This window comes from Clarias gariepinus, chromosome 19 (assembly GCF_024256425.1).
Source record: "Clarias gariepinus isolate MV-2021 ecotype Netherlands chromosome 19, CGAR_prim_01v2, whole genome shotgun sequence".
NCBI classification, from domain to species: Eukaryota; Metazoa; Chordata; class Actinopteri; order Siluriformes; family Clariidae; genus Clarias; species Clarias gariepinus.
Window position 1 is genome coordinate 17,239,472 of NC_071118.1, and position 16,213 is coordinate 17,255,684.

General features: G+C 37.3%; 1 protein-coding gene across 4 annotated transcripts in view; it reads left to right on the forward strand.

Annotated features, from left to right (window-relative positions):
• Positions 1-16,213, forward strand: part of rapgef6 (Rap guanine nucleotide exchange factor (GEF) 6) — a 154,804-nt gene that overhangs the window by 123,369 nt on the left and 15,222 nt on the right. For all 4 annotated transcript variants that reach the window (XM_053478204.1, XM_053478202.1, XM_053478201.1 and 1 more), the window contains 4 exons: positions 2,253-2,432; positions 3,489-3,521; positions 13,347-13,469; positions 13,665-13,796. In XM_053478204.1, coding sequence (XP_053334179.1) covers positions 2,253-2,432; positions 3,489-3,521; positions 13,347-13,469; positions 13,665-13,796 — 468 coding nt within the window. The remainder of the gene's footprint in view (positions 1-2,252; positions 2,433-3,488; positions 3,522-13,346; positions 13,470-13,664; positions 13,797-16,213) is intronic.

The following is a 16,213-nucleotide window of genomic DNA, read 5'->3' on the forward strand; positions in this document are numbered from 1 at the left end:
CAGCCAAACTCAACAATCCTGCATCAAATGAGGATGGGTTCTCTGTTGAGTCTTGTTCCTCTCAAGGTTTCTTCTTATTACCATCTCAGGGAGTTTTTCCTTGCCACTGTCGCCCTCGGCTTGCTCACCAGGGACAAACTGACCATTTTGATTCATACAAATTCACATTTCATACAAACTTAAATAATTCTTTTGATTGTGTAAAGCTGCTTTGCGACAATGACAATTGTTAAAAACGCTATACAAATAAAATTGATTTGAATTGAACTATAGACCCTTCTCACCCTGGACACAATTAGAGACCTTTTCAGTTCCTTCTTTCTGGTAGATGCTACATAACCCTATACACCAAAACTGGCAGACACAGAACAAGTTTCTTTCCTCAGGCATTTACCCTCATAATCAGTTGACCTTGGGTATACGCAATCCACTGTATAAGCACCAACATGCTTTTTTACAGACTTCTTACACCATGCTGTATTAATATACAGCATGGTGTAAGAAGTCTGTAAAAAAGCATGTTGGTGCTTATACAGTGGATACTGCAAATATACTGTTATTTGCACACTTAAACAATTTTGTATTGTCTATTGAATAAAAGCACCGACATGCTTAGTAAAAACCTTTTACATCCTACTGTACATTAATGTTATTTGCACCACTTATCATGTGTGATGCACATGGTTACTTGCACTACCTGTTACACTGAATATACTCTGAATATTTATTTTTGTGGTCTTTATTTAATCTGTAAGTATTTGATGTTCTGTACTTACTGTGTATATGGTCTTGTCTATAACAAATGCAGTGTTTTGTCTGTACTTTAAAAACCACAAACAGCTGGACTCAAATTCCTTGTGCATGTCAACATACTTGGCAAATAAATTCTGATTCTGATCTTCTAAATGAAGAAGCAAGCAAAACTCCCCCTCTATTTTTTTCATATATATAAAGCATGTAGGCTACTTTATGAATTGTACTTTTGTCCAAGAGAGACCAAACTTTTTGGAACATTGGAACAGAACAACAAAACTAATAAGGTTTAAACGTGATTAAGCTCTGAGCCCTGAAATCGTCCCGGGGCAATGGCATAAATCAAGCTTGTACACATGCGGCACTGTGATCTGTGCTACTGATCCAATGTATTTGTTATCCATTTGCAGTGTTTATGATTAGGAAAAAAAATATATATTACAGCCCAGGCTAGTAATGCCTCAAATGATAGAGGCTCTGGGTTACTGATCAGATGTCTGTAGTTCAAGCCCCAGCAGGGCCAAGCTCCCACTTTCGGGCCCTTGAACAATGCTTTAACCGTCTCTGCTGCAGGAGTACAGTATCATAGTCATATTGACATCTCAAAGTCATATTAAACTATGTTATAATATATTGGTTGGTCTAAAACCTCAGTTATTCCTAAATATAGTTAGGTATTCCTAATACCTAAGGTAGTTTTAACTCTTATAACTGAAAATTAATATTCTGTTATTCTGCACAATAAAAAGTCCTGTTTTGAACACCCCTCCTACATTCCAAAGCATTGTCATGAAAGCAAGCCACCTTCCTGGGCCATGTGGTCACCAAAAGAGGGGTAGAAGGATATCCTGCAAAGGGTTTTACCTCCTTTTCACTGGTGAGGAACTTAATTTAGCATGAAGCTTGTTAAAGCATCTTGGCACTGATGTCCTATGATGCAACCTTCTTCCTCTTGATATCCTCAAAATGAACTTGTGGTACAACCTGTGGGGGTTGTCTACTTCTATCCCTCTTCTGGAGACCACATACCCAGAAAAGACCTTTTAGATCGAAAAAAAAAGGTTCACTTCTTGATGTTAAAAGTCGGATGAGGCAGTATATATGCTTTATGTATAAAACATAGCATAGTTTTACTTTTTATTGCCAGGGGTAGCTCAGTGGTTAAGGCATTGGACTACGGTTCGGAAGATCCCAGGTTCAAACCCCACAACCACCAAGTTGCCACTGTTGGGCCCTTGAGCAAGGCCCTTAACCCTCAACTGCTCAGATGTGTAATGAGATAAAAATGTAAGTCGCTCTGGATAAGAGCGTCTGCCAAATGCCTAAATGTAAATGTAATGCATATTTGCTTTATATCAGGGTTTAAAAAATCAAGATTTTTTTAAGTTTGCATGTGCTTACCAATTAAAGGTTTAGTTTATCAGGTAACAATGAAATAAAGTTATTTTGATTTAGTTCTTAATAATCGGGTCTAAACTATTTGTTTTCTGTGTCTGCAGTATCTAAAAATTTGAATGAAAGGAGGGCCATCAAATCTGACTCGTCTCCTGTATTCACACGATCATCTTTGACATCTGGCAAGTCACAAAACCGTGTTTCCCAGGTTCTACAGGTTCCTCCTGTCAGCCTCAATCCCCTGCGAAGGAAGAGCATTGCCAAAGACCTCATGATTGCACACTGTGAGTCAAAAAACAAAACCCCCACCAAAAAAGGAGATGTTGTGACTTTTTCAGATGTATCAGTAGTTATTTGCTATATGGAATGCTGAATTCATCTCATTAGTTTATCTCTTTATCACTAGCAATGAGAAACAATATAAAACAATATGTAATTTACATCTCTCTTTAAAATTTTAATCTCTCTATTATTACATTTTTGAGATAGATATTATTATTCTGTAATTTATTCAGAAATCCTAGTCTCTAAATTGCTCTGATAAATGGCAAATCTTTTTTATGTCATCCAAGATACTATTAAAGTTATTCGTTATGACCACATATGAACAATAATAATTAACATGAATAATTAGACACTTTTTATGCGCATGTTTTATTTTAAGTTTTAGTTTAATTGAGTGCTACCAATGCTTGCAAAGTTGCATGGCATTCTAGTCTCTTAATGGGCATTAAAGTTTCACGCCAAAACAGCTTGTTTAATGTCTTCTGATTGACATGATTAATTATAATGAAAAAGAAGACTGTAATGTCACTCCCACCGACCCACCCATTCCCACCCACAAGAAATGTTCCTACTTTCAAGACTTTTGCTACATATGGCTACAAATGCACAAATCATAATGAGATATGGAGGATAGTAATACTATGGATTATCACTGTGTGTTGGGGTGACCCAGATCAGGTGATCCGCAACTTGCTGTTATGTGATGGCATGGGAAAGCTATGCCTTTTTATGACCAGTAGGTCCGCCATAGGTCAACAGTATACCTTAGAGATTTTTATGGTCATCTGTGGCCTCCCATGGTCAATTATAGGCAGCTTTAGTGGTGCCACGAGATGACCAGGGACCATATCACAATCATGCTGTATTTTCAAGTGCAATACTATAGCTGTTTTTTATTATTCTAATGTATACTACTGTCTGATCTCAGTATTCATTGTTAGTATTCTTTTACATTTTTATTCTATTTTGTTTTAATGTAATTGTTTTAGCACTGGAATTGGTCTTTAATTGAATATAAAATAATCTATTCCATATCTACTCTATTCATGTAACAGCAAGGAGTTTTATGCGCCAGGATGGTGCTACTGGTAAGTAAAAAAAATTTTTTGTTGATAATTAAGACAAGTTGCAGGTACTATCCACAGGTATCATCAGGTTTATGAACAGTGGGATAAATTATTTTAAGGATGTTTAGACCTTCTTGTCAAAGTCACCATATAGTTACAATCATGTTCAAAAGTTAGTACCCTCTTTATGAATTTTATGTGTGTTTGTGTAAAAACATAAAAATGATCTGATCATAACAGGTCTTAGTATTAGGCAAATACAACCTGAGAAAAATAACAACATATAAGTTTTTCGTGCTGTTGTTTATTTTGAATAAATGTGTCCAATGACGTGCATGCGTGCACAGACACAAAGAGCAGGCTGATATATAGAGAGAAAATGGATCTTCAACCTCTCTAATGGGACTTGTTTTTGCTTTACACACGCGCTGTTCAGACACAAAATAAAATGTTTTGCACGCTCACACATGGTCACAGTGTTATAGTAGACGGTACACGCATGCACGGATGTTGATTATACCAGTAAGAGACCCGCACTTAGACCCAGCAGGGGGACGATTACCCACAATTCCGCAGCGCAAGAGAGAGAAAAATAGTTGGCTCAGTTGTGATCACGTGACGCTCGGTGTCAAAACAAGAAGCGCATGCGTGATACATGATACTCGGTACTCGTAAACCAAAACTTGTTCATTTTCCAATCAAAAATTTATTTAAAATCTTTGCTCGTCTTACTGAACACTTTCAAACCATGTTACTTGCAGTCAGAGGTTCCACTGTAGTAAGCTAAGGGTCTTTTAATTTAGTCCATAGCTGTCTTTTCCAAAAATGGGTCGGACCTTAAAAATGCTCTAGTGAGAATTAGACAAATAAAATTAATTTCTAGATGTTTTGTGACAATGGGCCATAAAAAGAAAGTATTCTATGCTCCAGCCTTTCTAGTTTCTGTTTGAAGGAGTCAGTTCTACTATGTCAACTATCAAATTTAGTAAAGGAAAAAGAAGTTGGAACAAGATAGAATTTAATTAAGAAAAAAATGAGTTATTTGCTCACCAAGTATTATTCAGCTGTCTTAATGATTGTTTTTTTTTTTCTATTGTTCTGGTTTCTAAGTTGCTTGTTTCTTCATGTTCCTCTGTCTTGGTTTTAGTGTAAAAATGTGGAAGAAGTTACTACACCTCCACCATTTGATTTTGTTGCAGTTGATTCTTACTTCAGTGATCTGAATTGTTGTATATAAGGCAACACTGTAACTGTGAAAAGAGCAAATTCAATTCTATGGTGGCATGAAGATCCTGTTCGGATTTTTTCTCAGTTTTATTTTTTAAAGGTAAACATCTAATAAATTGCTCCACAGATTGTAAAATTTCACAAAGCTGGAAAATGTAAACCTTGCCATCTGCAATTTATTATAATATATTTAATCTTTTGGGGCTGATATAGTGATTTCCCCATTTTTTTTTTTTATCTATCCCCTTGGTTGTTGGAAAAATATGAGAAAACATGTTCATGATTTCATGGAACTTTTTATTGGGTAAAGTTATAATTGAATAATGGTCAGTTGTGAAAATCCAATGGTAGTATACTAACTTTACAACAATCTCAAGTCTTTAAAGGCATTAGTCCCCCATATCAGCATCAGAAATGAGACTCCCCTGGGTGACAGTCATGCTTATCACAGCAAAGGTTAACAGCTCATAAGTCCTTTGTTTAATTTTCTTTTTTAGTGAAAAAGAAAGAACAAGCGAAGGAAGAAAGGCTTATGTTAACCAAGAGTAACTTTACTTAGGGTGCTTTCACCCCAAAGTCAGGTTCACTTTAATTAGCGAGAACACAATCGTATCAAGCTTAAGAACCGTGTTCAAGTCCGCTATAAGAGGTGGTCTTATGCATGGTACAGCAAACTTAGGCACGGATCAAATCAGACATGTAAGCCAGTTGTACTGGAGCATGGAAGTAGATCACTTTTGAAACACAATGTCATCAGTGCCATCAATGTGTGCATGTAGCATTCTCCGATCGCATAGTGGCATTTGCTGTATTGGAGAGGGCATATATGCAAGTGTGCCGCAGAATGAAGAACAAAAAAAAAATTTGGGGAAGTGGGGGAGTGGCCGCTCCTGGGCAAGGTACAAATCAGTTTTCCATGGGTGGATGCCAGTTACATAACAGGCTCAATAACAGAATTCTAGATGCCGCGATTAAGCTAGACAAGCTAGTTTCATTTCGTGCCAACAGAAAGGCAGCTTTGTGCAGTAAGACTCATGGTGGTGACTTTTGTGTCTACATCAACACGGAATGATGTAGGAACTCTGTGCTAGTTTCTAGCTATTGCTCATTGTTGGTGGAATTTCTGACTGTTAGATGTAGACTGTTTTATTTACCGCGGGAATTCACCATTTTCGTTATTGGAGTAATTCAAATTCCACCTTGCGCTAATGCTAAGGAAGTGTTTTGTGAACTGCGTGGAAAAATAAGTGAACTGCAGAACACACACTTCGAAGGACTGTTTATTTACTGCATGAAAAGAGGTGTATCTGTACTAGGAAACTCCCTTATACACCACTGATTTTCGAAAGTATCTACAAGTACCACTGAGCGTATACATCAAATTCCACCAAGCTAGGATACTTATGGATTGATACAAATTTTGGATGTATCTTGCTGAGAAATCCTTCCATGGTACAGCCATTTGTTGCCATGGTAAATAATCCACTCAAGGATTTTGTCAGGAGACATTTACACCTTAAGCCCCATTTGCAATTTACACCTTTGCCCAAATCTGCTCATCCCTATTGGTTTCTTATCTCAACATTGATTGGCTGTTTAAAAAAAAAAACACTCCCAAAACCCTGACATCTATTGCGACATTACCCAGTCACTACTTTTTATTTAGCCCAACCCAAGCCCTCATAATTTAGTGACTTGATTTGTTATTGGGCAGGTATGTAGATAGACCCTAAATACCTCACCCCCCAGCCCCACAATATTATATATCCCCCACATCCTTAAAAAAATTACAATATAATTGATTTAGAATTTTTTTCATTAAAATCAAACCAAACACTAATAAATATACAAAGCAAAGTAAGAATAAGGAAAAAAAACATAAAATATGGACAAAATGAAGAAATGTGCATTTATGAAGGTGCAATTAAATTAAAAGCAATACTAAAACAAACATGCACCAGTGCTTGTTAGATGTCCAAAATAAATCTCCTTCTAGCTCGGTCCCATTAGATATTACACGCTGACGGCATGGAACGCAATGGCGGACATCAGCACCGCGGACTTATCGGACATCAGTACCGCGTCTGCCACAGTTCTCTCTCTGCATTTGTTTAAACGACTCTACACCTGGACTCCAGCAACTGCAAAATACACCATACATTAACCCCTAAAAACACTCACAGATGTACCGAACCTAATACATAGATGAATTTGTACACTTACACATCTTTTTTAGTCCCTGTCTTAATGAAGTCTCTTAGCCGAGACTTTCCTGGCCGAGACAAAAAGTATTTCCTCTGCAATGTTTAACATGTTGGTAAAAAAAATTATTCAGATAAATGACAAAAAATTCAAATTATTAGAGGGACTAAAACAAAGGGACATGAAAATAATTACAATAACAATTTCTGATTACCCTTTATACACTCAGGGTCTGCATCTGCAAAAGTCAGCTTTAATTCCTCCAGCAGATGTGTCATCACTACCTGATTATGAAGTAAACTTATTCTGTGTGGAAAGAGAGTAGTGTCAATAATTGTATTTAAAATGATTATGTGGGGGCGCTAGTGTGCGAGCGTATGGAGTAGACGTGTGTTAACACAGTTCCTCTTCGCGATAATAATAATTTAGTATTACATACCAGATATATAAAAAAATTGGGGCCAGTCAACCAGTTTTACCTTTCTGAATATCTGATTGACATATATAAGTTGTCATGTCGAAGGCAATTTAGTCTAAACTTACTGCTAGCCATAAAATTAAAAAGGCTAATGTTAGCTCTCCCTCTGTGGCTAGCAAATTAACCCGCTCGGAGTCTTCTCACTCAGCGGAGGTGTCACTGGCTATGTGCAAAGAGCTTTGTAAAGAGATGTCAGAGGCCATTCTTCGCAGCATTAACGAACGTTTCGACGCATTCGAGGTAAAATTTCAGTCTCTTTTGACCTCACAAGCCGACGTGTGGTCACTCAAGAGCAAGCTGTCAATGACCATGAAACCCGGATTCAACTTCTGGAAAAGAAATGTTCCGAACTGACCAGTGCTAACAAGCAACTGCAAACTAAAGTTTACGACTTGGAAGCACGCTCCCGCAGAAACAACATTAAAATTGTGGGCATTCCAGAAGGAGAAGAAAGCGGCAAACCCACAGAATTTGTCTCCAAGTTGATTTCGCAACTGTTCTCAGCGGAACATTTCCCAAAGCCTGTGTCTATTGACCGTGCTCACCGCTCGCTCCAGCCAAAGCCGGCTCCGGGCGCAAACCCGCGCACTATCATGGCCCGTGTTCACAATTATCAACAGAAAGAACTGATCATTCGCCTCGGTAGATAACAACCTCTGGAATATAACGGGAAGAGAATTTTTATCTTCCCGGACTACACAAACGAGGTATTGATGCAACGCCGCGCTTTCCGTGATGTGCTGCGAGTCCTTCGAGATACAGGTGTCAAACACAGCTTACGTTACCTGGCCAAGCTTCACATCCATCATCCAGACGGAGCACCCACCATCTTTTCAGATCCAAAAGAAGCAACACGGTTTGTGGAAGAGAATTATTCCCGTTCAGAGGCTGTCAAATAATAATTATTACTATTATTTTTTAAATTTGTGGCAAGTAAAAACTGGCTGTGCCAAGTGAATTTTTAAACTGGTTGAACTGGTCCAATTCATGTTAGAGGTTGGGAGTCTTCAGTTGAGTTCATTGTAACATTTATAGGCTTTACACTGATGTTTCACTATCTACAGTTTCATAATTTGTGTACATCACTAAAGAAGCATATATCAATCAATATAATTGTTTTCTTTCAGCCTGTAACTTATATTACAGTCCCATTATGTTCAATTATTTTATACTGGTATGTATATAGTTTCTTTTCATCTTCACGGAGAGGTTCATATATATATATATATATATATATATATATATATATATATATATATATATATATATATATTCGCTATTACTTGACCCTAAAGTTTAGTTTAGCACACAAAAAACAGAAAAATCCTTTCCGGTAAATCAACTGCATATGTTGTTTATTTACAGTAATTCGTAAAAATTAATATACATTGTACAGCACAAGGTAAACATGAGAAAGATTACAAAATGAAAAAAAATAGTGTCTAATTTATAAACAGCTTAGTATACTGTGCCCCTTCTGCCTTTGACGTTTTATGGTGCGCACATAGCTCCTTTACCTTCTGCTTATGGTCACATTCATGCACTGTTCATATAGAATATGTGCATTAATTGCCGCCAGGTCTAGGAGGTTGTAAAACACAGCCACAGCCATTTCATCCATAACATCCACATCTACAAGTTCACCAATGACATCACATCATCGATAACATCACTTCAAGAACTTCAACTCATGCCCCAACCAGAGGTCCGTGCATTTCTGGCAATCGCGGCATCTGAAGACCAGAGACTCTGCCTTCAGAGCGGGGGATAAGGTGGCCCTAAGAACACTAATAGCCAAACTGTCCTGGGCCATCAGAGAGGTAAAGTGTGCACATGCCTAAAGAATCCACAACCACTTAAAAGACAGCAATGACACACGGCGCATATGGTTGGCCAATTACAGGAAATCAGCCTGTGGCAGAGATGGCCCCCTCCAGATTCAGTAAACATCTTTAACGCTCAGTTCGTCATGCAGAATGACATGACACAGACGAAGTACTGTCTCACCATGGCCAATGTGAAAGAAAACTTTGCAGAGTCAACTCACGTAAAAGCTCCTGGACCAGACAATATTCCTGACAGAGTTCTCAGAGAGTGTGCTAAACAGCTGCCAGATGTTCTTACCGACATCTTAAACATCTCTTTGAGCAGCGCTGCTGTTCCCATGTGCCATCATCCTAACCATCCCATGGACGATGTCATCCCCACCACACTCCATCTGGCTCTCACACACCTAGATAACAAGTACAGCTATGGTCGAAAGCTGTTCATAGATTTCCGCTCAGCATTCAATTCTGTCATCCCCCAACATCTGAAGAGGAAGCTGAACCTGTTAGGCTTAAACACCTTCCTCTGCAACTGGATCCTTCTGAAGTAGGAGAAGCTAAGGAAAGGCCTCAGTCAGTGCGGATCGGGCACCACAACACTGACCACTGGGGCCCCCCAGGGCTATGTGCTCAGTCCCCTCCTGTTTACACTGCTAAGTCACAACTGTGTATCAACACAGATCTAATCACATCAAGTTTGCTGAAGACACAACCGCAGTGGGTCTCATCAGCAAGAATGACGAGTCAGCATACAGAGAGGAAGTGCAGAGGCTAACAGATTGTTGTTGATAGAAGACATGGCTGTTGACAGGGTTACCACTTTTTGCTGAACATTAATGGATTCTCTGTGGAGATTGTCAAGAGCACCAAAATACTAGGTTTCCCCCTGGCAGAGAATCAGACACACCCCTCACACTCACTCTTCACTCTCCTGCCATCTGGAAAAAAGTAGCATCAACTCAAAACAATGTTACTGACAAACACACGTGCAAACCCACTGGTCTACAACCATCTAGCAATTTCACATACAAACCTACAATAGCTTTTTTTGCGTAATATTTATTACCTGTTATTTGCACAAAAATTCTCTTCTATTTTTGCTGCTACTTACAAATTACTTGCACTATTTCAACTCATGACCACATGAGGACTTTACCACCTGCTTATTCAAATTAACAACATTAACAAATCTAAATAGCTAACTAGATCCATTTTAGATTTACATTAATGTAAAATAAATTTCACCAGTGTTACGGCCACCACAATCTCAGTATATAACCACATTGCTGTGTGCTTTTAAGCGATTCCCCACCATTCCAAACTTACATGCCAGAATGAGCACACATACTGTTGTTTTAAAACACAACATAGGTACTGAGATGCCTAAGTGCTGAGGTGCTTTTACATCACTCACCAAAAGTAGCACTTTGATCGGAGGTCATTGTCTCCCCAATTCACTGCTATTTCTCACTGCTTATCAATGCTTAATACATGCTGCCTTAGACCTTTATGCTATAAGATTGGCTCATATCAAGTAAAGTCATATTTATTTTTAAAGCACATTTAACAGAACACAGCTGACCAGAGTGCTGTACAATTCTAAAACAGCTTCAGACAGAGACTTCAAAAATAGTCAATAAAAGAAAATAAAATGAAATAAAATCCAAATAAAACAAACAATAAGAAGTACCCCCACATTATATAAAATAAACAGAACAAAAGAAATAAAGCAAAACAATAAATACATAATAAATATAAACAGGGAAAGTATATGTCATCACACTGTATTAAATGAGTACACTGTAAACCCTAATGTTGTCTTTACTTATACAATCAAGTAATGTTGACTAAACATTACTTAAAATTTTGCATTTTGGACCCATCACTTAAAAATATAAGTTCATTTAACTTATTTACCATCAAAATGCATAAACTTAAGATTTCAAGTGTTGTGAGCTCAAAATCATGATTAATCCTTTGGGGGAAAAAACATTTTCAATTTTCACAAATGTGAATGTGGCGTGGGCGGGGCGGCGGCTGACGACCAGCATGCTTTGCGGGGATGTCGGTGTGTTCACCATGTTGGGGAAGGGTGTTTGGGTTAGTGGCGTCGGCCCTGTTTGTGTGTGTGGGTAAGGGGTGATGTGTGAAATGTGCTCCGGTTCATGCTGAGGCTGAATTGGATGGTGGTTCCTGTGTGAATGTGCTGCTCATGCCGTACATGCTGTGTGCCTGATAAAGTACTCTCCAACATTCTTTCCGGTGGAAAATTGTGGCATTTTGTCAATAAAAAAAATCTAAGCTTAAAAATGCTGTTCATTGTTTTATTTCAGTTCGGTGTGCACAAAGCTTGCAGTCAAATATAAGAACATTGTTTAACAGGTTTAAGTTACATTTTCATGTTGAGTTAACTTAAATAGATAAGTACACTTAAAAAATATTTATACCAAGTCAACGCAATTTTTTAAGTACATTAAAAAAGTGCTAAGTTTGTTGCCAAGTTAAATAAACTTAAATATGCAAGTTTTGGAAGATTCCATTACTCAATTAAATTGAGGCAACGAGTGTACTCAGTCAATTTAGTCCAATTAACTTATTAGGGTTTTCAGTAGGGATGCACCGAAATGAAAATTCTGGGCCGAAAACGAAACCGAAATTTTTGGATGCACTTGGCCGAAAACCGATACCGAAACCGAAAATGGCTTCATCAAAAAACGTTTAAAATATTTTCTTTTTGTTTGTATTAAAAAAAACTACAAATTAATTAAAATTATTGCAACTTTGCTGTCTTCATCTGAAGTACTTTGAAGTGCTTCCAAACCGCCGACATACTCCGTGTTTGATGCGTAATGACAGCGCGAACGAGACGGGAGGATGGGAGAGGCGTGGCAACAATTTCGGCTTTTATTTTCGGCGCTTTCTTACGTTTCGGCCGAAACCGATAATGCTATTTCGGCCGAAATTTTTCGGCGGCCGAAATTTCGGTGCATCCCTAGTTTTCAGTGTACAAAGAGTATAAAAAGGTCTTAAGGTGAGCTTTAAAGATTTACAGGGGCAGGTCATTCCAGAAATGAGGGGCTGCTACAAACTTTGGGAACTGAAAAGACCAGACCTAAGAGAACGTGCTGGATTGTGAATGGCTTTAAAGGTTTAGCAATATATAGTTGGTTATTCAGGGCTTAACCCCTATTAAGCCCTGAATAACCACTATATATTGCTATTAACAAGATCTTGAATTTGACCCTGAATTTTACAGGATGCCAGAACAGGAGTTGTGTTTCCGCTTACATGTTTTGGACCAATTGTAACCATGTAAGAGAGTTTTTTTTGTTGTTGTTGTTAAAATTGGCTTGACGCTGGACACCAGCCTAAGCTGAAAAATCCTACATTTAATAACAGCATTAATTTGGTTATCTAGTTTAAAATCACTGTCCAGTAAAACACCAAAGTTTCTTGTAGTTGGTTTTACATATGATTTAAAGCAACATGACTATATAAAAGGGTCAACACAGGCTCCAAGAAATGGCTCAATTCTTTCAAAAATCTCTTTAAAAATTGAGGAAGGATAACATCAGTATACAGTAGGCTACATTCTACTTTCTTTTAACTACTCTTAATGCAGAATGCAAGATTTGTCAGACAAAAACAGTTTACATGTAATAGTAGAATAAGCCAGTAATTGAGCTTGGAAAACAAATATTTTTAATTTGATAAAAAAAAAAAAGCCTGGCTCTGCTCTCTCTCAGCTAATCCTTTAATTTTTCTTAATGCAACATTCAATTGTGGCAAGTGTCTGATTAGTTATGCCATGTAACCACCTTTACCTTATCTTTGAGTTATTTTGGTTGTATGTTTAGGGTCAATGTTTTGATGAGATCATTTTTTTTCTCCAGATTTATGGCCTGGCTCAAAATACAAAAATGTATGGATAACGCACATAAACACATTCCATATGACAAGTTTACAAAATCCTTATTTACTGGTAACATAGATTCTAACGTATATACACCAAAACCAGATTTTTAAATCATGCTATCGTGCAAAAGTAGTTTTTTTTTTATTGGTATGTCAAACATACAATTCAGGGTAGAATTTCACCCCTATGTTCTGCAGATGTCAGCTTGCCACAGGTGGTGAAGAAAACATCTGTCTTAGAAGAAGAGTACAGTGAAAAGAAGAACGAGGGTCTCACCTCCCTTCACTACAGTTCAACTGTGTACCCACAGGGTTCCCCAGGTAAAGGTGAATTTGATCCATGTCTCATGGCAAATTGCCTTCAGTTTGTGAAAATTTCTTTGGTTGCAGCACTTTGCATTGGTTGTAGTTTCTTTTTATTTTCTTTGTAGTTAAATTACTGAAAAATAATTGAAGAAACCCTTCAAGCACCTTCCAGCTGCTCAACATCCTAACACTGTTTGCCTTCTCTTTTAGTAAGTGTGACTGATCTGCAAGACCTGAACCTTCCAAGCTCACAGCAGTCTCTTCCCAACGAAGTCATGGTCAAAGTGGAAAACAGAAGCTCTGCAGTAGACAACAACAGTGTCCATGACAGCTATGGCATAGGTGGGACATAAGTAGCTTTGGATTCTCTTGCAGGTTTAAAAGACGCACGTTAGCACGGCCACATGTTAGCAAAGTTCTCAGTCCAAAGCGCAGTGCATTTGATTGATCGATTCTAGCGCTAAAAAAGTGCTTTATCTAATAATAAAGTATAGCCATAGCCAAACGTTTTAAGACGGACACAAATCACAAAGTCTGCTGTCTCAGTTATTATGCCGCTTTATGCAGCATCCTGAGACCGTTCATGTGTAGGTTTGCTTCTCAGCCTAGGGAGTGGGCTCACTTTTTGCACACAAATTCTGTCCTAGCCTCGATTATGTACGGGCTCCCTCAGTCAGGATGTGGTCCAGAAGTTGATTGACAGCATGTGAGAGCATAAAACTTTTGCATAAACGTAATGTAATTGTCAATAAAAGCTTTTGACACTTATGAAATTCTTGTAATTATACTTTAGTATATCATAGTAACATCTGACAGAAACATCTAAAGCCGCAGACTTTGTGAAAATTGATATTTGTGTCATTCTCAAAATGTTTGGCCATAACTATAATTAATGTTCTGTAGTTTGAGAAATCAAAAGGATTATTTTTTTAATTAACAATTTGACAGCAAAATGAGAACACAATTTTTGCCGATTTCTTTGTGTGTGTGTTTTGTGCATGGAAGTCAAATGCCAAATTGTTTTGTCAAAATGTTTGGTTTTTATCAGTGTGAATTTTGTGTAATTATGCAAAAAGCTATAACTTCATCTCCCATAGGTTGTCACAAAAGATAAATTAACCTGCACCTGTGTTTGTGACTATTTAAATATGACGTTATGTATGTTGGTTGTGTTTGTTAAAAATATAGAAAACTCGTTCTTTGATGATGTTTTGTAGTGAGTCACTGGCAGCACACTAGGACATGTTAAGTTAACTATTTTAATTACAAGAACTGCTGAAATCCAGTTTACAGCATCATCGACCTTCTACTCTACCAGTTTTACCCTAATCCTTGGTAGTTATTAACAGAACCTAATTATAGTACAGGTATGGACCATATATAAAGATTACATTAGAATAAATTTACCTTTATTGTAGTTGTACAAAGTACATGTACAGAAGTGGCCATTAAGAATGCACGTTTTTTTCTGCGAAATGCAAGCAAGATTCTGGAACTCAAATAAATGTATTGTGCTTCACTGAATATCTGCCAGATGGCGCATGGAAGGACTTTAACTAAATGCCAGACCAAATATAACGAAGAATTGTATATAATTAGTTAGCCTAATACAGTATTGTTTCAAATCCTGAAACAAACATTAATTTTATTTTGTTTTACAATAGATCTTTTATGATAAATGTGTGTACATGTGCTCCATGTTATTTTATAATGATGAAATGAGATGCCCAAAATCGTGCTTTTAAAGTCATAATAAGTTTCTTATATAGTTCTTATAAAGTGCTCGCTCCATTATCCGGAGATCGCTGGTTCTAAGTGGAAGTAGTAGCATTGATGTGGGAGCCCTAGTGACGGGGAGGAATTGGACACGACTAAATTAGGGGGGGAAATCGGGGGAGAAAAATGTCTTAACATGGACAAAACAATGGCATGGCAATGCTTCGGTTTAAATGGTCTTGAAATTGATTTAATTTCCTGATAGTAGGCTATCTGATAGCGTTAACTATGCGAATGTCCTGATTCATGAATATGCGATCATATCTTATTTAGAACGTAAAAATGTGTCGACATTGAGCACCATTAAAAGACATGGGAAAAAAATATATAAGGCAGCATTTTGATCAAAAGGCTGATAAACATATGCGATTTATCAAAAAAATTTTGTATATAAGCTACTCGCTAGATAAACACTGCCAACACGACAGTGCGCTCTAATGTGAGCTGATTTATTATTTAAGTTATAATACATTATAACATATTTTTGCTGTGTAGTTTATTTATTGTGTGCACATGAACTTCATTTCAATGAACGTTTCATGGTGCTCCAGTCCGCCATTGCCCAAGACTTTCAAGACAATCTACCAGGTTTGTTTATTCTCCGAAGAAAGCATAATACAACTGACCCTATAGTAAATAAAAAGGATGGTACTAGTCAGATTTAATTGGATTTAATTTAAAAGTGCTCGCGTGTATGTGCAAAAAGACGAAGTGAAACAAAGAATACAAAAGTAAATAATTATTAATAAAGTTTTTTTTTTTTTTAAACAGACAGAGAAGACGTATCAACTATGAAATCTGATTTAATTGGAACAATTAAAAAAATTATTTCTATTTAAGTTTGTTTCTATTTATGTTTATGTTTTGCTGGCGAAATGCAGGATTCCTTTTCTTGAAACTTAATGGGCAGATCTGTACAAAGCCAATAAAATGCAGTTAGCATCTAAGCAGATGTGCATAAGGGGCCTATTTACAATAATAAC